We start from the raw sequence: 19,565 nt of genomic DNA, 5'->3' as shown, positions 1-19,565 counted from the left end.
GGGACTGGAGTGTTAACCACATGTTCCTGATAACAAGGCTACTATCAGTATCTTACATGACAAGGATTCTTGGATGATCTCTTTGCTTTTACTTTGAAAATATATGTTTTTTAAAATGCCAATTAACTGTCATGATAGTCAAAATTTGAATTTTGTACATGGCAGAAACGTTCATTTCAATAGTAAAATGAATGCCACCTTGTCAAAATCGGTTTCTGCTTGAGATGCTAGTTCCCAGTGCAAGTCAGTACCTCCCTTTGTTAACAGCTGAGGAGCGACTGTTGGCTCCGACAGGAGAGAGGAGGTCCGCAGTGTTCTCGCCTTTTCCTCTCCTGTCCCATGTGGGCAGCGATGTCGAAAACCAGCAGTTCTCTGGTCAGAAATGGAAATTAGAGAATTACTCATTTTCAGATCTTTAGGTGTTTCCACCTTTCCTTGTGACACTAGGTAGGGCAAGTAGGGAATACAGACCATGTGAAGTTCCCAAAAGGGAGAAAAGCACTCCACATACGTGACCGTGAGCAGCTTGTGAATAAATCCAGCATGAGTCGTCCAGGGAGAAGGATGAATAAAATATGTGAGTCTGTTCACCACAACCGTTCAGTGCCACGCTGTAGAGTCGTTCTCAGTCTGCAGGCCATGCTAGCATGTCAGGCTCAGGAATTAAGTTGTGCTTAAGAAAGTTCTCCCTCCAGCTTACAATTTGTATGCAGTCTTATTCTAGGCCTACCCTGATGTCTTGTTATAAATCATTCTTTAAAACACTATTTAATTAAGTCTTACTTAATAATACTTTATTGTCAGTGTGGTTGCTTATTTGGTTAAACTAATATTTGGAGAAAAAAGTAAATACCCAGGTAATTTTTTTGAGTTACATTAAACTCATGAATGTTGGAGGAAACTGCTTCTTACGCTCTTCCTCTGTTTTAGATGAGCATTGGGCCTTTGTGACACCACTTCCAGACATTCCCATTTGCCCGGTCTGTTGTGCAACCTGGGCTTTAGAAAGATCCCTAGGGATGGAGTGGGAGTGCAGGGGCTGCTTCAGTATAGCACTCCTGTTTAGCGTGCACAGAACCCTGTATGCAGTCCCGTGAGCAACTACAGAAACCTGCCTGATGATTCTGATGTCCAGCCAGGGTTGGAATTCACTTAGTGAGTACTCATTTGTGTCTTAGACAGGATAACCTCCAACTAGAACTATCTCATTCTCTCTCCCCCACTCCCCAAGTGAAATGAAGATGTTTGGTTTTGTTTTAGAGGGCAGGGTTGGGGTTGGAGTTGGTTTGGGGGGTGTTTTGTTTTATTTGAAAGAGAAAGAATGCCTTGGAGTCAAAGGGACTCCAGTAGAGAAATGGCTAGAAGCTAGTTTTCTTGACACTGGTACCTTTATTCCTATCCCAAGTAGGGTTCTGGGCGTAAAGCTGACAGGGGGCCAGAGCGCAGGCTTGTCTACTTCTCAGAGTAGGTCTGAAGAAAACTATTAGATCTATCAAGTACCCTGTGTGCCAAATACAAAGTGTGCGTATGTACACAAAAGCAGTCTTCACGCCTGATCTCCAGAGTCCTTTTCCTCTGCATGTGTGATTTGAGTTATGATTGCCCAACTCTGACAACCAAACTAGAGTAGCACTTCGGTGTCCTGAAGCCACACTCCACCTGCCTTTGGGCCTCTATTTTTTGTGAAACAAACAGGTAGTGTTGTTACTTATGGAGAAAAGAATATCCCTGTCTTGGGTGATCAGGACACTTGTGATTATTTATCTCTTAACCTGGTAGGATTGTCAAGTGACTCTTGACTTCTTAGCTGTTTCTTTCTGAATGAAATGGACTAGCTAAGGCCTAAATATTTCTGACTGGTGTGTGGAATGAGTCACCTTAACATCTTTCAGTCTAGGATGTTAAAAGACCTGACCCAGTCATTCCCAAAGGAAATTCCACGGCTTCCATTCTCACCCTGAGTAGAAAAGCTGTGTAACAGTTGACAGCCTGCTGTGGCAATGGGGAGGCAAGAGTTGTTCCATCCACATAAAAATGAAAACCACCTTTCAGAGTAACCACTGGGCAGCTTCTCGCTGCTGAATGAAGTGTGCCTTTAAGTAATTGATCATTTCAGAAATAGGTGGTGTCAACAGGGAGAGAAGGTAGGTAAAGGAAAAGGTTGATTAGAGCAGAGGGCTAATTAGAGTCAGAATATGAACAATTCTAAGTAGCATCTAAGGCCTTGGCTACTTAGCTGTAAATGCAGCATCAGAGAGAACTGCCTCCCTGCCTTAGGATGACTTGCTGAGAACTTCTGACCCTGAGTAGGATAGGAAAGCAGTTACTATAAGGGGTTTTCATCCTGGAGAATATGGTACAATACTGTGAAACTTGATGACATTTATGCAAATTATACCACACTGGACTTTAAGCTTTTTGAAGGGACAAAAGAGGAAGGTGGGGAAGTGGTAGGAAAAGCTAAGTGTGTCAGCATTTGATATTTTGAGCAAGAGTAAAAATATTATCACAAATGTAAAGTCAGATCATCATCCACCCTAATGTGCTGTCTTAGTCACTCAGTCATTCAGTCATTCAGTCATTCCCCTCCTTTGCCCCACCTCTCTCCTTGTCCTTTTAGTACTGGGTGTGGAGCCTGAGAATCTGGGGTGTGCTCGGCAAGCACTCGCCACTGTGCTGTCATCACTGTCATTCCAGACCCAAATCTTTCTGAGACAGCCAAGCAGTGCTGGTCTGGTCACAGTGTGACTCCCTTGCTCCGTCTCCTAGTCCCAGTGAAAGCAGGTGTCATCAGAACTGTGGGCCAAGGACGTGTGCTCTCGGAGTCCGTTAGCTTTTCACTTGCTGTGGTCTGTTCACAGCTTCAGCCTAGTCACTGTTTCGTATCCTAATGGATCTATTACTCAGGACCCAGTGGCTTCCTTTTCCTTTAAGACATCTTAGGAACAGCACTCTGGACCGAGGGTTCTAGTCTACCTAAGCGAGGGAAAGTACATTGGCAGAGCACTTAGATTTCCTGGTTCCTGTCATTTAGGATGGGCTACTCAGGCTCTGCCTGTGAAGGCAGAGAAGGCGGAGGGCGAAAGAGGAACAGCAATGCAGCAGACCTTTGGTTTCCTTCAGATGGACCTACTCTGAAGGAACTGTATCCAACTCCTCTCTTATGTATGGTGCTTATCTAACGGGTGACAGCTGTCTCCCGGCTACCTGTCCCTGGCACTGTGCCTTCCCACTGGTCACTGTGAAAAATAGATCACACTGGACTCAGAGGCCAGAATCCAGGACAAGATCCCTCTTCGTATCTTGAGCCCATTGCTTCTTCTCACAGCTTATAATGTAGCATTAACTTCTCTTTGAGAACTTTGGGAGTTTTCATCCCAAGAAACCGCCGGAAAACATAAGGAAACATAATTAGATTTTGGTTATACATTTGTCACATTACGAAATGACAGAAAGATTTCACGTGAGCTGCTACTGAGTGACAGCGAGAGTCGAACTGCAACCTCTTCTTGTTCCTGAGGCTGACACAGTAGCATCTGTAAGCAGCAGGTATCTGACTAGTTCCTACTAGTTCATCAAGGAGACTTCATATTGAAACAGACAATCACTTTCTAAAGCATTGATCCTGGATGGGAATGGATAGATTATTTTTAACTACCAGTCTGTTTTCTCCCTATGAAAGGGACACTTGAGATTCGTGTCTTTCATCTACAGCAGTTATGCCGTTAACAGTAAAGATGCCTGAGAGAGCGCAGCAGTGCAACACTCCCACACCCGAGAACGCAGGGTTGCCTCTGTGCATCTTTCCTCCCAAAACTTTGTCTTTCCCTCATGACCTTAACTATAAATACCTATATTAGAAGTAGGATTTTCTCTCCCCAGTCTCCTTTAATCATCATATAAGTGTAAACCCTCCATTCCCCTTTACTAAGAAAAAACAAAAACAAGAAGTATGCACTTTAATTCCTAAGGAGTGTGGCTGTTCCTGGCCCCGAAGCCAGATCGCTCAGGAGGAGAGTTGAAGAGGGAAAACTCTTGCCAGACCCTGTAAGGTTTAACCACATTTCCTTGTCCCTTACCCCCATAGTGCTGGGGATTGAGCCCAGAGCCTTACACATGCTCGGCAACTGCTGCCCCAGTAACAAATACCTTAATGTGAACACAAATGCCACATTTTTTAAGCTGCCCCCAAGCATTCCCTGCCAAAGGGAAAAAGAACCACTAAATAAGAGTTCAAAATACTTACCCTGATTTTGGATTTTTTTTTTTCTGGGGGAAATTTTATTCTCATTGAATTATTTTTTAACTGCCAAATTATATCTTTAAAAAAATCATGTTTTGTGGTAGTTTTTTTCTGTTTTTGATTTTAAAAGATTTTTTGATTTGTTTTCAAGCGAAAACAATGGCACTAAAATATTATCCAGAACTGTGTCACAGCTAAGTACTGAGCTTGGGTCCCCTGTGTGACAGGGGACCCTGACTCTCCTCCTGTAGAATCTGTCTTTCCCTGGACAAGCCAATAGTTCTTGGAGGGGTAGCATGTCTCCTAGAGCCCCTGGAGCCCATTGTGTCGGGGAGGGGGGAGGGCACGAGGGTCAAGGGAGGGAGAGATTCAAAGAAGAGTTAAGATGTGGGTTTCTATAAACATATTTAAAGCAGTTAGCAAAAGCTTTCTCGTTGAACAGCTTTAAGAACAATGTGAATGAAATCTTAGCAACTTGGCTAGTAATCTGAGAAGTCTGTTAATGTATACTTGAAATTGTATAAAAATGCATTTTCTCTTTATTTTGACACTGTGTATAAGAACATTATGCATGTGAGTGGTTTGAGAAATAAAACGTTTAATACTCATATTTGAATCTCTGTCTTTCCTATATAGAGGTAAGTTGATTTGTGTGTGTTTGTTTTGTTTTGTTAGTTTGTAGTATGGCAGAAGAATGAGAATTTAAGGCACCTCTACCTTTTCAAGATGCCTGCTGTCCTCCAAAATGAAATAATAATATACTTACCTCTTGTTTTTACAGTTTTCTTTTCTACTTTTGGGAGGAGAAAAGACAACTTGAGACAGGGTCTTTCACCACACCCCAGCCTCAGCTCGCCTTACCTCCTGATTGCCCAGCTTCTCCCTTCAAAAGTACTAGGATATAGGTATATGCCACCATGGCTGGCTTCTTCCCTTTCATTTACCCAAAAGTGATTACTGGGTAGAGAGAAACTGAAAATTGTCATTTTCCTGAGTACCCCAGTAGCGTCTGTACTTGAGTCTCTTGTCTTCCAGTGGTCAAGTCCATTCTCGTGAGGTGGCAGTCATATTTATTTTTACTTCCATTAACAAACACCGAGATAGGAAAAGGTGCAAAGATTAAGAATATTTTAGTTCACACAAGGATTAGACACTCTCCCCATGAATATAATAGTGTTCAGTGCGACTTCCCTTATAAGAACCAGGAAGGGCCTGTTGGCCTTGAAGGTCACCCTACTGGGGTTCAGTGACCGGCCAGTAATCACGACAGAAGTACTCGCTGCTGCTTCACTGCCTTCCTCATTTACCTGCAGGTTACATAGGAAACAAACATTAGCTACCCTACAGACCATCCTAGACACAGTCACACACAGACCCAGCAGCTCACCCTAGTAACACTTGGACACAATGGTTCCCTCCAGAAACCTACTCATTCTTAACATCCAGTGTATGTAATGCACTGCGCTCATCCAGAGCCTTGCAAGAGTTCCACAAGTGTAATCTCTGAACTAGAAGTCACATTCTGGTAGTGTCTTTGAACACTATCACAGAGCATTGTTTTGAACAACTGCTAAGAGAAATTCAGACTCAAAATCAAAGATCTGCAATTTAAATAGATTCACTGTTAAAGCATAAGGAAATCCTAACTATAACTACCCAAAAAAGTCACTAAGAACCTGTGGCTTAGGAAAAGACGGTTCTCCAGTTACGTGGGGTGTTTTTCTTATGAAAAGACAGTTCTCCAGTTACGTGAAGTGTTTTTCTTATGAAAAGACAGTTCTCCAGTTACGTGAGGTGTTTTTCTTATGAAAAGACAGTTCTCCAGTTACGTGAGCTGTTTTTCTTATGAAAAGACAGTTCTCCAGTTGTGTGAGGTGTTTTTCTTGGAGTAATAACCAGAAAAAAACAGTATTTGAACAATGACACATATGAAGGGATGCCTTCAGAAAACGACAACTGTTGACATTACTGACTTCTCCGGGATGGGATCTTGCTGGGCACTCTGGGACAGGCTAGCCTGCCATTCAAGAGCCTCCTGTGTCAGGTGTCTATTCCTGGTTCCTGTGTGTGTGTCTGTGCGTACACACCTTGCTAACCTTTAACTTTCTGTATAGACCAGGCTGGCCAGGAATTGTGGCAATTCTGTCCCTGACTATAAATAAAGTACGTGGCACTCTCTGTGCTTTGAGGGGCTGGTTAATGCTTTGGGTTTTGTTTGTTTCCTTCCCTTTGGTGTCCGGTATCTATTTCATGTTTGTTCTAGGATTCAATTCTAAGTGGTGCGATCAGCAAGTTCTGACCTCCTGTCCCTCGTCTTTCTGCTTCCCTTAGTTTCCACTAAGCTTGCTTTGATCCTAGAATTAGTTCTCTCGCTCTATACTCTGAACATTTCTCTGATTGCAACCTTTCTTTGCAAACCCAAGTCCTGTAAGCTTTGGCCCATCTCCTGCTCACAATCTTCCATGAAGAACAGCCTACACCATTGGGCCTCAAACCTAATTGTGAAAATCTCCGAAGGATCTGTCTAGAGACAAGATTCTCCAACAAGTTTCGGGAGGGCCAGGGCTACAGGGAGAAACCCTGTCTCAAAAAACAAATCAACAAAAAGAAACAAGTTCTCAGGCTCCACCCTTCAGTCTCCAGGATGACTCTAAGGATCCCCATCTAAAGCTATGGGTTCACACTTCAGTACCTAAGAACTAGGACAACTACAAGCTGCCACAACTTAGCTAGCGCACGATTCTATGCACACCTCAGCTGGGGGAAGCCGGGCTGAGCAGTCAATACTCTACTCATTTCCTCCCTGGAGCTTCTCAGGCCCAGCACACCACTGTGTGTGGTTAATCCCTCAAGATCAACGTGTGCCAGCTGTCTCCTGAAATGCTATGTATTGAGATAGTTGTAGAACACATGATGCTGAGGTGACCCGTACTCATCAGTAACCCTCTTCCTTGTGTTCAGTTGCCCTTCACCCTCTTCACTTGTGAACGTCCCTCCCACTCTGTCCAGGATCCGTTTCAGTCTTACTCCATGCTTGTCACATCCCTGAAGCATCTTAGGGTTCTCTCTCTCCTTCGTGGCCTTTGCTGACTCCTTTTCCTTGGGCTACCCTCTAAATATGCCTCTCTGACAGGAGAGAAGCTTGAGGGTTCACTTGAAGTGCCATACTGAGGCAGACGTCATGGAGAAGACTGCAAGCTTCTCCGTGTGTATATGATGGACTGCAGAGGTGACTCTGCCACAGTCCTCTGCTGCGGGTAGAAGGCTGTCTCCACCAGAAGAGCAGCGGGAGACTCCCGAAGTGCAGATTGATAAAATGCAAAAAAGGCAGAGGGTGGAGGAAGCTGAACTCACCTCAAGAAACGCTTTGTGGAATGCATCGGAGACAAAGAGGTCGTCCCTGCCTTCAGCAATGATCCCTGGAAGGAAGAACAGGGAGGGGGACTGTGGTTTGAGAAGCAGATGCTGAGCTTCCCTAATAATCCCCTCACTCCTTCAGTGGATACCTTTTAAAAACAGCAAGTTATTTTGTGAATTTAATCTGATGTCAACTTTTTTGGGAAGGTGGAAGGGTGGTACCCCATTCTTTTTTTTTTTTAATTTTTTAAAATGTATTTTATGTATGTGAGTACATTGTCAGACACACCAGAAGAGGGCATTGAATCCCATCACAGAAGGTTGCGAGCCACCATGTGGTTGCTGGGAATTGAACTCAAGATCTCTGGAAGAGCAGTCAGTGCTCTTAACCACTGAGCCATCTCTCCAGCCTCGTGGGACCCCATTTTAAAGAAAAACTTTACTCTGTCTAGCAAAAATATGTCTTTCTAGTCTGATAACATTTTTTTTAAACGTTTGGCTTTCAAAGCTAAAGATAGCCCAATAAAGTTAAATCTAATTACCTGATCTAAGTCATTTTTAGATAAAATCTTTGTGTAATCTGAGCTGGCCTTTTTTAAAAATTTATTTTAAAGGATTACTTATTTATTTTATGCATATGAGTGCACTGTAGCTGTCTTCAAACACATAAGAAAGAGGACATCAGATCCCAATTACAGATGGTTGTGAGCCACCATGTGGTTGCTGGGAATTGAACTCAGGACTTCTGGAAGAACAGTCAGTGCTCCCAACCACTGAGCCATCTCTCCAGCCCTAAAATTATTTCTTTATTTACGTATTTATTTTGTTTTTTTCAGGACAGGGTTTCTCTGTGCAGCCTTAACTATCCAGGCACTCACTCTGTTGATCAGGCTGACCTCAGTCTCAGAGATCTGCCTGCCTCTGCCTCTCAAGTGCAGGTATCAAAGGCATGCACCTCTTCCAGCTAAGGTTCATTTTTAATTTTAATTTACTATCACATTTTATTTTTATCAAGATTGTGTGAGTGTGTGTGTGTGAGAGAGAGACATTGTATGAGAGTGTGTGTGAGTGTGTGTGTGTGTGTCTTGTGTGTCTGTATGTCTGTGTGTGTGTACATGAGTGCAGGAGTGAAGGTGCCTATGGAGTCAGATCCCCTGGAACTGGAGTAACAGAAAATTGTGAGCTGTCTACCATGGGTTCTGGAAACTGATCCTGGATCTTCTGCAATAATGTATTATTAAATTAGTTATTGTTATTAATATATTAATAATGTGTTAAGTTAATATTATAATACACGCTCTTAACTGCTAAGATGTCTCTCTAGGCCCTATTTTATTTACTTTTGGGACAAGATCTTGTTATATAGCCTAGGCTGGCCTGGAACACTCTAATGTTCTACCCTACCTCCCAATGCTGGAATTATAGGTCTCAACATGGCCTGGATTTTCATGCCTGTCTCTTTGAATTCCAATGCTTTTTCAAATTCTTCCCCACCTGGTTTGACTCCCATTAGATACAGAATCATGGAGTGACAGACATGCTGGTTGCACTCCTGGAAGCAAGAGCACACACTCTCTCACAGGGAGGCTAAGAAGGGCAAGGCATCACCCCAAGCTTAGCACAGAGCCACAATCAGAATCCTGATACTCTGGCTTGGCACTCTTCACTGTACTTTCCTTGATTCTCTCACTTTTGGTTAAACCACCTTGGAGTGGAAAGGAGGCAGTTCTCCCCTCTACCAACCTGGGAGTTGGGACTTCTCAGGGCTGAAGAGATCAACAAGGCCCATGTCTTGCAGCTGCTCCTTCAGACTGAAGCTGTCCTCGATGCGGAAGCGGGGCACGTGGACCACAAGCATGACCTCCGACAGCTCATCCAGCCACTCCTGCAGCAGCTCCGGGGTGAGTTCCTGCTCCACCTTAGCCAGGCTCTTCTCAGGCTTGGGCAGGATGAGCACCATGGTGATGTCGTCCCCCTTGAAGGGCATCTCTAGCACCTGGGTACCCTCTCCCACACGCCTGTATTTGAATTTGCCTTCCTGGTACATCATGGGCACCAGGCATGACTGCCCATCAACTTTGTGGAATGGTTCCTTCCTTGTGTTCTCAGGGCTGAACTTTGACTTCCACAGGCCCTGAAAGAGGTCAAGTAGGAGAATAATAAAGCAAGAACAAAAATATCCTAGCAGGATACTTACTGCTCTGGGACATAATCGTTATTATCTGATTGTATCAACATATAAATGTAGTTATTGGAAAAGAAGTAAAAATGCATTGCAAAGCTAATAACTATGCCTGCGTGATGCAGTTATTTCTGTGTTTTGTTCTGTTTTTTCTATAGTTTTTTATATTTCCACCAATATTTCCTTTTTTTTTTAAACATTTGAGAGGAGGGCCATGCCTCTGTGAGTATGTGGACATCAGAGGACAATTTATCATTGTTCAGGAAATGGTTCTTTCCTCCCACCATGTGGGCTCCATGTTGAAACTCAGGCTGCCAGATGTGGGACGAGCCCCTTTACCAACTGAGCCATCTTGCCAACCCGGCATTGCGTTTTTGTTGTTGTCTGTTTTGTTGTTGTTGTTGTTGTTGTTGTTGTTGTTGTTGTTCTTGTTCTTGTTCTTGTTCTTGTTCTTGTTCTTGTTTTGTTCTTGTTCTTGTTGTTTTTAAGTCAGGAAAGTCTAACCCCTAGAATAACCTACTGTCCCTCGCAAGTTCATTCCATCTCATGTTGTCTGCTGTCCACCAGCCTTTCCCAGTGCCGACCTCCAGAACTCTGTGCTCTGTGCCTGCTGAGTTAGAGGCCAGACTCAGACAGCAATCCCAGCGATTTGTCTGGAAGTCCCACCAGTCAGGGAATGGCCCCGGCTGGGCTTCCTGCCTTGTTCCTTATCTTTCTCTGCTCTTTGCTCTTGAAATTAGTCAATTAACTCTTCTGAGAGGTAGTTTCTCACCCACAAGTTAGGCACTAGAAAGAGTCAACGACTTTACAATGTTAACTGTGTGCTCTAAGCGTGTATAACACCCAAGTTCTTCACCTGTGTTACCTTCTCTATCCTTTTGGTAAGCCTATAAAAGAGATGAGTCCTCATTACCATAGGCCATAGGAAAGTTCCCAGTAACTCCCCAGTAACTCGCGAGAATTCATACACTTAGAAACAAGGAGTCAAGCTTTAAAACAAAGAAATAATACTGCACAAATGGTCCAGGGTCTCACTTCGGTGGTTCGAGGATCTAGAGTATCAATAAATAGCAAGTTATTCCATAAACAGTAAGGGGTAACAGCACGCTGTGGAAATGCAGTCTACTCCGTTCCTGAGGAGAGGGAAGCTCCAAGAGGCAGAGTGATTGACAGTAGCAGTGGCAGGCTAAGTCTTCAGGCCACGTGGAGAAAGAAGGACTGCCTGAGGATAAACAACACATGTCACACTTCCAGCTGCTCTGCAGGGACGGTCCCCCAGAGTGTTGGCGGTGTTCATTCCCACTGTCCTCCCCTGTTCCACATCATTGGAATCAAATAGGAGCAGTCCTCAGAACCCTGGCCTCTGTGAGGAAAACAAGCCATATACAGAACAGTCCCTCTCTTCCTCCGGTGAGCCCAACACCTGGACCGTCCAAGGAACCAGTTAAATAGGAGTTGTTCTCGGCAGTGGGGACTCCATCACTGACGATTGTCAGTAAAATCATTTTGTTTCTGATTTTAAACACAGTAAAAGAGCTGGGCTTGATAGCATGCACACCTTTAATCCCAGCACTCGGGAGACAGAAGCAGGTGGATCTCTGTGAGCTCAAGGCCAGCCTGGTCTACTTAGCAAGTTCCAGGACAACCGGAGCTACATAATGCCCTGTCTCAAAATTTAAAAAAGAAAAGAAAACATTAATTGGATGGCAGAAATTGTCACACAAGTGTGCAATTTTGTCATATCTTGAAGAGTGCTCTGTTAGTAAATTCACACAGTCTGCCCCAACCTGGGGATGCTACTAAGCCTCTGGACCTCTGAGCTCTCAGCAAATCCATATGGTTGCCTAGGCCAGGCATGGGCCACTTCAGGAGGGATTTGACTACACATGCTTAGTAGAGGAATAGTGAGAGGAAGTCCCTGGGATCTCCTCAGGAGCAGCTGAAATACCTTGAAGTAAATGGTGTTAACCAGCACCAGGGCAGTGAGCTCATCAATGGCTCCTTGGGGGATGACGTCTTTGATGCGGCCTTCAGTCTTATTAGCTACCCAGTTGTTGATGGTCACTCTGGATTGCTCCGGATTCTCCTAAGGAAAACAGGAAATAATCCTACCCACCTGTTCCACTCATTAGCTCTGTCTTTCAGTTCCCCCGCGCAGAATTTCCTTTGCCCCTCATTTCCCGCTCTTTTCCGATGATTGGTTAAGAAGCCATCACTTTAGCCCGCACCGAGGAACTCTCAGTCGTCATACAGTCACTGACTTTTTCATGGAGTTAATCATTTGTTATAACAGGGTCACACTCAGAGCCCAGCCTGTCCATAAATGTTATAAGCAGAAAAGGAAAGAGGAGGAGACACAGGATCAGGACAGACGAAAGGGAAAGTCAGGCTAAGGGCAGAAGGAGGTATGATGTCCATGTTACCTACCGTGACTCTGAAAACCCTAAACTCATAGAAGCATAATCTCCAAACAGTCTGCGGGAGGAAATGCCTAATGATACAGTTCAGAGGATGGGAGGGGAGTGTGCCCTGTAGTCAAAGGAATGTAGACAATACTGACCAGTGAGCGGTGGCTCACACCTCTAATTCCAGCACTAGGAAGGCGTATCTCTGAGAGTTCTGTAGCCTGGTCTACAGAGTGAGTTCCCAATCAGTCAGGGCTACATAGTGAAACCCTATCTGGGGGTCGGAAGGAGTAGAAAGAAAGGAAGAGAAAATGCTAACAGAAAGATGCCGTGGAGGTTAGAATGGAAATAGCCCCAGAGGCTCATAGATTCGCACGCTTAGTCCCCCGCTGATTAAGGATTTTTGAAAAGGATTAAGATGAGGAGATGCGTAACTGGGAATGGGCTTTGCCATCTCTCTCTTTCTCTGTCTTCCCTGTCAGGATGTAAGTTTTCAGCCCCATGCCTGCCTGTCTGCCACCGCGCTTTCTGCCATAAAGGAAATGGACTAACATTATGAAATTGTAAGTAAGCCCTCAACGAAATGTTTTCTTTTATGGAGTTTTGTTGGTCATGCTGTCTCTTCACAGCAATGAGACAGTAACTACAACAGAAATCAAGGCATCTCTTTGCTGAGTTACTTCCTCAAAACATTAGGCTTGTGTGCTTCAAGAATCTCTGAGGGAGCATGTAACACACATCGTGCACCAATTTCATTTACCACGACGTATTTGAACTTGGTAGATGAAATGAAAAGCTATTGCTTGTACACCTTAAGAGGAGCCTCTATAACTGAAGGCTTGAGGACCATTGCTCTGTGAAGCCTTAAGGAAGGGTTTGTTCTGTGGGTTCTGATTTGTCCTCGGGCTCCACCAGCCATTGTCAAGGACTGTGGTGTTTGTTTGGATTCTGTTTCTCTCCCTCCTCAGTCTGTGTGGCAGGGACTCTGACCTCAACAACTCACCTTGAAGTCCAGGGGCTGAAGCTTGGCTCCATAGACAATCTCACTAACGTCTTGATAGCTCTCATTGAAGGTAAGGGATTTGTCTCCAAAAAGGCGGTTGGCTGACACCAAGTTAGAGGACTTGTTGGCTTTTCGATAGAGTCGGCAGTTCAGTTTGGCAAAGAAGAAGTGGATCTGGTCGGATGTCTTCTCGGAGATGGTATCAAATTTAAAAACCTATAGATAACAAAAGAAGATGGCAGTGGTATGGTTGGGCAGTCAGTTACCATGGGTGCAGAGTACAGTGCTGGACTCAGAGCCATCTGAGCTGTTAGTTCCCTCCAGCACAGTGCCTGGCACAGCATAAACACTCACTCAGCTCTTATTTTTTTTTTTTTTTTTTTTTCGGAGCTGGGGACCGAACCCAGGGCCTTGCGCTTCCTAGGTTATTTTTTTAAACAAATAAACAAGAAAAAAATAAAGGGCAGGAAACATAATTAGGAAAGATTAAGAGACAGGAACACCACCAGGTCTTCAAGGGACTGTAGTCTAATGCATGGTGCTTTCTCACTGCTAAGGGAGATGTCCTCTTGGTAATTACGGACACCTAAAGGACCCAAGATAGTGCATCTCCTTGTAACAAGCATTCTCACAGCATTTGCTTGGGTCAGCACTCTTGAGGGCTCTGGAATACTGGTTATAGAAGGTCTGAGAGAGGAAAAGATTTGTGTCAGAAGGAAATAAATGAATCACAGTGTTAGATCTAAAAGGGACTTAAGAGCCACACATGTGTCAGTCAGAGCTGTGGAAGCTGCCATAGACCCACATGACCACCTTCTTCATTGACAGCACAAAATGGTAAGGCTGCTTCCCCACCTCTCCGTGCTCGTTCCTCAGGTGGGATATGCTGTGTGTGAGCACACAGGCGTGTATGCACATGGCCGGAGAGGTCAGATGACAACCTCGAATATTGTTACTCGGTGCCATACACCTTCTTCTCCTTTTTTGAAAAAAGTTGTGTTTATTTTGGGGGTGGTGAATATGTGCCTCATATATGTGGGTGCCTCAAGAGGCCAGGAGAAGACGCTGGGTTTTGTGTAGCTGGAGTTACAGGAGGTTACGAACTGCCAAACATGGTGCTGAACATCTAACGTGGGTCCTCTGGAAGAAAGGGAAGCTCTTTAAACCTCTGAGCTGTCTCTCCACACCTACCTTTCCCCTGATGTAAGTCAGGGTCTCTCACTGCTCTGGAGCTGGCTCATTAGGGTAAGATGGCTGGCCGGCAAGGGATCTGTCTTCTATCTCTACCTCCCTGGTGCTGGCATTAACAAGCATGTGCACCATGCCCGTGTACATGGGTTCTGTGCACCATGCCCGTGTACATGGGTTCTGTGCACCATGCCGTGTACATGGGTTCTGGAGCTCAAACTCAGGACTTGGTACATGCAAGGCAAAGCACTTTACTAATTGAGCCCTCTCCCCAGGTCCCTTTTTATCACTTGTGGACTAAAAGTGCCATAGGTTTCTAAAGAGAATCATACCCCATTTTTCTATGTTTGATAACGTACACCGTAAGATATGTAGAAGGGACTTGGAGGACATGTGTGGATTAACAGTGTTGTTCTGCCTCTGGTGGGTTTTTCTTCCTGGTTTTATTTTGCACCGATAGAGTAAGCCCTGAATTCTGCATATGACTAGCCATGTACTCCATCACTGAGCTGCATCTCCAGCTCTCGTTTATTTTTATAGGAAAGGTCTTGTTTACACTCGCATGCAGGGAACAGAGACAGAATATAAGGAAGTGCTTGAGACTGGGGCCTGAACGCCCCAAGAGGAGTTCTAATGTGCTGCCAGCCCCCATTCATTCACAAGAGCATCAGTGCTGCCAGCCCCCATTCATTCACAAGAGCATCAGTGCTGCCAGCCCCCATTCATTCACAAGAGTATCAGGAACACACAACGGGGCAAGGACAGTCTCTTGTATGCTCGGGACAGAGAAGCAGAATACGGAGCCTCTGAAAGTTAGGCCTTCTGTGGAGCGGAGGTGTGGAGAACCGCATGCCTGAGTCTGAACGCATCAGTGCTGTTCAGTGGGAAACAGCTGTCTGGGGAGAGGGAAGTAAACCCTTTTATCTCCCAGACCTCCATGTCTCGTGTTCAGAGGACAGTGTATGCCATGCTGGAGGGCCTCCCTGTCATTGAGCTTTTTTCCAGAGTGAGACCTGAAGAAAGCCAGCTGGGCACTCAAGCCAAGGGTGGAGTAGGGCTCTCATGCTTCCAGCCATGGCTTGGGGTGACACCAGGGCCTGCCTCAGTCATGACATCTCTTGTTATCTCGCTCCACTTTATCCCCCTTCTTCCCTGACCTGCCGAGAAGGGGTGGAGGAACCACTGAGCTGAAGTGCTCAGTACTGCCCCTAGCTCTAAAACAGCCTGCCTCTTTGAGTGACCTAGAGTCTCCGCCAAGAGCCACACTGCTCGAGCTCACTGCATGGCAAACTGTCTTTCCCTACCAGGGCAGGGAATGGAGTCTCCACCCAGCATATGGTCCAGCACAGAGGTAGTGCCGGATTAAAAAAAAAAACATACAAATGATCAAATGAAAGAATATACAAATAACTGGACAGAGTACACACCTGTAACCCCAGCACTTGGGAAGTAGAAGCAGGAGGACCTCCAGTTCAAGAGCAACGTGAGTGAAACATTGTGAGACACTGTCTCGAAAATGAATGGGGGAGGAGGGAGAGAAAGACAGAGGAGAAAGAGAGACTGTGACAGAGATGGAGAAGGAAAGGGGGCAGAACACACACACACACACACACACACACACACACACACACAGAGAGAGAGAGAGAGAGAGAGAGACAGACAGACAGACAGACAGACAGAGAGACAGACAGACAGACAGACAGACAGACAGAGAATGACTGAAAAGAAAAGTGATACCAATCTTCTCCTCTATGAATAGCATAGAGTATGAGCTGGCGAGATGAGTCAGCAGAAAAGCATTACCCATCAAGCTTGATGATCTGCATTTGGTCCCTAGAACCCACAAGAAGCCACCCGCAGTGACTTGCATCTAGAATCCCAGCACCCCTATAGCAGTATGGGAAGTACAGGTAACCAGGGGGCTTGCAGGGAGTAGCCTGGCCTATGTGGTGTGTGGAAATGAGAGAGCTTCCTTCAACAAGGTAGGAGGAGGGAATCAGCTCTCGGAAGTTGTCCTCTGATCTCCACACACATGCCATGGCACAGGTGTGCTCCCCTCAAACAATAATAAGTAAAATAATTTTGAGAAGGGAGAGACTAGGAAACATTTATGAGGAAAACATCCAGGTAATAACTCCTTGCCTAATTAAAATAATTAGTCACATGGTAGCTAACACTTGTAATTCTTCTACTCATGAAGCTGAGGCCAGGTGATCATCACAAGGTCACAACCAACTAGAGCTACATATAGTAAGTTTGGGGTCATGCTGGGCTACACAGAAAAAAAAAACCTTCAAAACTCTCAAAAAGGGGCTGGAGAGATGGCTCAGTGGTTAAGAGCACCGACTGCTCTTCCAGAGGTCCTGAGTTCAATTCCCAGCAACCACATGGTGGCTCACAACCATCTGTAATGAGATCTGATGCCCTCCTCTGGTGTGTCTGAAGACAGCGACAGTGTACTCATATATAATGAATAAATAAATTTTTAAAAAAAGAAAAAAAAAAGAAAAATTATCCTAACACGTGAAGTAGTGATTCAAAGAAAATGGTCGCCCACAGTGAGATCCCCTACACAACCTGCTGTGTGGTCAGACATAAGGAAGTCCAAGAGATGCTCCCTGGCAAGGAAAGAGGAAGGGGCTTTACGCTCTACCTCCATCAGCTGCTTGAGGGTGTTATTACAAGCACCCAGCTTGGTCATAGCAAACGCCGTGGAGATGCTCAAGGGTGACAGGAAAATGTTGTCGTTGTCGTTCTTGGAGTCTGCCAGGTGCTGATAGAAGTTAGTGGCAAATCGAGAATTGGCCTTGGACAGTTCCCAGACCCGCCGGTTGGTGGCTTCCGGAACCTTCTGCTCTAGGACATCCTCCTCCGTGGCCTTCTTCGCAGGGGAGCGGTAAATGCACATGGGGTTCACGGGGATGTCTCGGGGCTTCGCTATGCAGATGTCGTCCACAGGGTTTCCATGACAGACAGCACAGCCCAAGGCACCAATGAGTAGCAGAGAGAGGAGACAAAGCTTCCTACAAGGGACAGAACCGTGACTCTCCATCCCCACCGACCACCACAGTCTTATTCCTGAGAAGCGTAGGATTCTGGCCTTCTTGGCGTTTGAGCAAAGTGTGTGTGTGTGTGTGTGTGTGTGTGTGTGTGTGTGTGTGTGTGTGTGTGTGTGTCCATGCTAGGCTAAGGAAGAATGTCTCGGGGCTTCGCTATGCAGATGTCGTCCACAGGGTTTCTGTGACAGACAGCGCAGCCCAAGGCACCAAGTAGAGAGTCGAGAGAGTGAAGAGAGCACCTGAAGGGTTCAGGGAAACCCCAGACAGGGATGGACATTAGCCTGAATCTTAAAGGACAGGCTTTGGCGAAGAGGGGTAATACAACAAAAGGGCAGCTGGATAGGAAAGGCTCCAGATGCGCAGCCCCAGCCTGCACTCAGACGGCCAAACTTACTACTGGCCGGGCAGTTTGGTCTTGAAGACCCACCTACTTCCATAGTGAGGTGGGACCTGCTGGGCTGTCACCTCCAACACACACCTGCTCTTCTACCCTTCAACCCAGTGGATTCTGACACCAGTCCAGCTACCTGGAAGTCATGCAGCTCCCTCCCCTCCCCTCCCCCTCCTTGTTGAGTCAGACCCTAGAGTCAATGACTACTACAACCTTGCCCTCTGACCTTTACTGCCCCAGCCTTACTTCTGCCCTCATTATTTTCTGTCCCCTGAATTTTTTAATAGCTTCTAACTGAGTCATTAAAAGTAAAGATAATCTCATTTGAGGGTGCCGTGGATTAATAGGGTCTCAGTAGCCCAGGGTGCCTCGTTCTTAATATGTAGCTGAGGATGACCTTGAACTTCTGATTTTCCTTCCTCCAGATCTCAAACGCTGGGATTATAGGCATGCACTACCATGCCCAGCTTGATATCTCTTCCTAAAATATGAGCTAGTAGCCAGGTTGGTGATGTATATACCATTAATCTCAACATTCGGGAGGCTGAGGCAAGAGGACCATGATCATGAGGGCAGCCTGGGCTACCCAATAGCTCAATTAAAGAAAGTGAAGTAGTGAGACTGGTAGGAGAATGTGGATACTCAATAATGTAATAACCAAGAAGTAAATTCTCTACCTCTATGTGCTCTGGGGTGCCTGAGTCTAGAGGAAAGAGTCTGTATCTGAATACTGAGTCTTTCCAGTCCCTTCTGGAAGAAACAGTCAGGCACAGAGTGCCGAAGAGCCTGGCTGAGGTAGCCTGCCCACTGGGAGATGGGCTAACTGGAGGGTGAGGGCAGCCAAAGGATTTTGGTGTGGTCTGACACCAACAGGTAGAGTGACAGGAGGGGAGAGGATGAGGGAGGGGAGAGGGGTAAGGGGAGGGAGAGAAAAGGGTGAGAGGTGGGGGAGAGAGAGGGGATAGGGGGAGGAGGGAGAGGAGAGAGGGGAAGGAGGGAGAGGAGAGAGAGGGAAGAGGGAGAGGAAAGAGGGAGGAGGGAGATGAGAGAGAGGGAGGAGGGAGAGGAGAGAGAGGGAGGAGGGAGATGAGAGAGGGGAAGTGGGGAGAGGAGAGAGAGGGAGGAGGGAGAGGAGAGAGAACCATCTCTGTCATCTTGTCTTTCCCATTTTGTTCTTGGGTGCATTTGGAAATGTGAGTAGAAGCTGAGGGAGCCCTAAGCTCTGCTGGGTATAAACAGGAACCATAGTGGTCAGGCTACCTCCTCCCTTCCAGCTTCCTCCAACAACCTATATCAAGAAAGGAGTCACGAAAGGGGAATAAGGCTTTGGGAGGAAGTCAGGGGTCACAGACACAGGCTGGGGGCAGTTGACCAGGAAGAGGAGCGGAAAGCAAATTAGGACGCTGTCCTAGAGGAAGTGTCCTCTGGTTTGCCCATCTCTTCTCAAGGGAGGTGCCCCTTGCTTCTGAAGGAGCTAAGAACCTTAGGTGTGGCTTAGGTGAAGTGACATCTTCCAAAAAGGTCTTTGAGTAACTACCAGGGAGACGGCCTGGTCGTCTCAAAAATGTCATAGGCCATCCTTGTGAGTCCCTCAGAGGTCAGAAAACCAAGCAAGAGCTCACAGAGGGAAAGCCCACCACTTACCTCTCTCCAGCAACCGCACTTCCTATTCCCGGGGAATACATGGTGGACGCTTCTGCAGAGAAGCCGTGGAGACAGTGCTGAGCAATCCCTCCG

General features: G+C 45.9%; 1 protein-coding gene and 1 long non-coding RNA gene across 2 annotated transcripts; one reads left to right on the top strand and one right to left on the bottom strand.

Annotated features, from left to right (window-relative positions):
* Nucleotides 1-5,296: 5,296 nt before the first annotated feature.
* Nucleotides 5,297-19,565, bottom strand: Serpinc1 (serpin family C member 1). Its single transcript, NM_001012027.1, has 7 exons — nt 19,473-19,565; nt 17,032-17,401; nt 13,191-13,406; nt 11,731-11,868; nt 9,344-9,734; nt 7,598-7,662; nt 5,297-5,550 (listed from the first exon to the last, which is right to left on the bottom strand). Exons 1-7 carry the CDS (start codon nt 19,511-19,513, stop codon nt 5,374-5,376), a joined length of 1,398 nt encoding a protein of 465 aa, NP_001012027.1. The 5' UTR covers nt 19,514-19,565; the 3' UTR covers nt 5,297-5,373.
* Nucleotides 14,874-17,164, top strand: LOC148001721 (uncharacterized). The gene is made up of 2 exons (XR_015636064.1): nt 14,874-15,048; nt 15,085-17,164. It is a non-coding gene; the product is annotated as an uncharacterized LOC148001721 (long non-coding RNA).

This window comes from Rattus norvegicus, chromosome 13 (assembly GCF_021556685.1).
Source record: "Rattus norvegicus strain SHRSP/BbbUtx chromosome 13, alternate assembly SHRSP_T2T, whole genome shotgun sequence".
NCBI lineage: Eukaryota > Metazoa > Chordata > Mammalia > Rodentia > Muridae > Rattus > Rattus norvegicus.
Note: the sequence above shows the minus strand (reverse complement) of the source record. Positions and strands in the feature narration are given on the sequence as shown.

What these genes read in the sequence shown, in the direction of transcription:
- Serpinc1 (NM_001012027.1), bottom strand. Translation starts at nt 19,513, where the DNA reads ATGTATTCCCCGGGAATAGGAAGTGCGGTTGCTGGAGAGAG. An exon ending in TTCAGCCCCTGGACTTCAAG is followed by an intron (nt 11,869 to 13,190) that starts GTGAGTTGTTGA and finishes TGTTTTCCTTAG; the next exon opens with GAGAATCCGGAGCAATCCAG. An exon ending in TCCACAAAGCGTTTCTTGAG is followed by an intron (nt 5,551 to 7,597) that starts GTGAGTTCAGCT and finishes TGTAACCTGCAG; the next exon opens with GTAAATGAGGAAGGCAGTGA.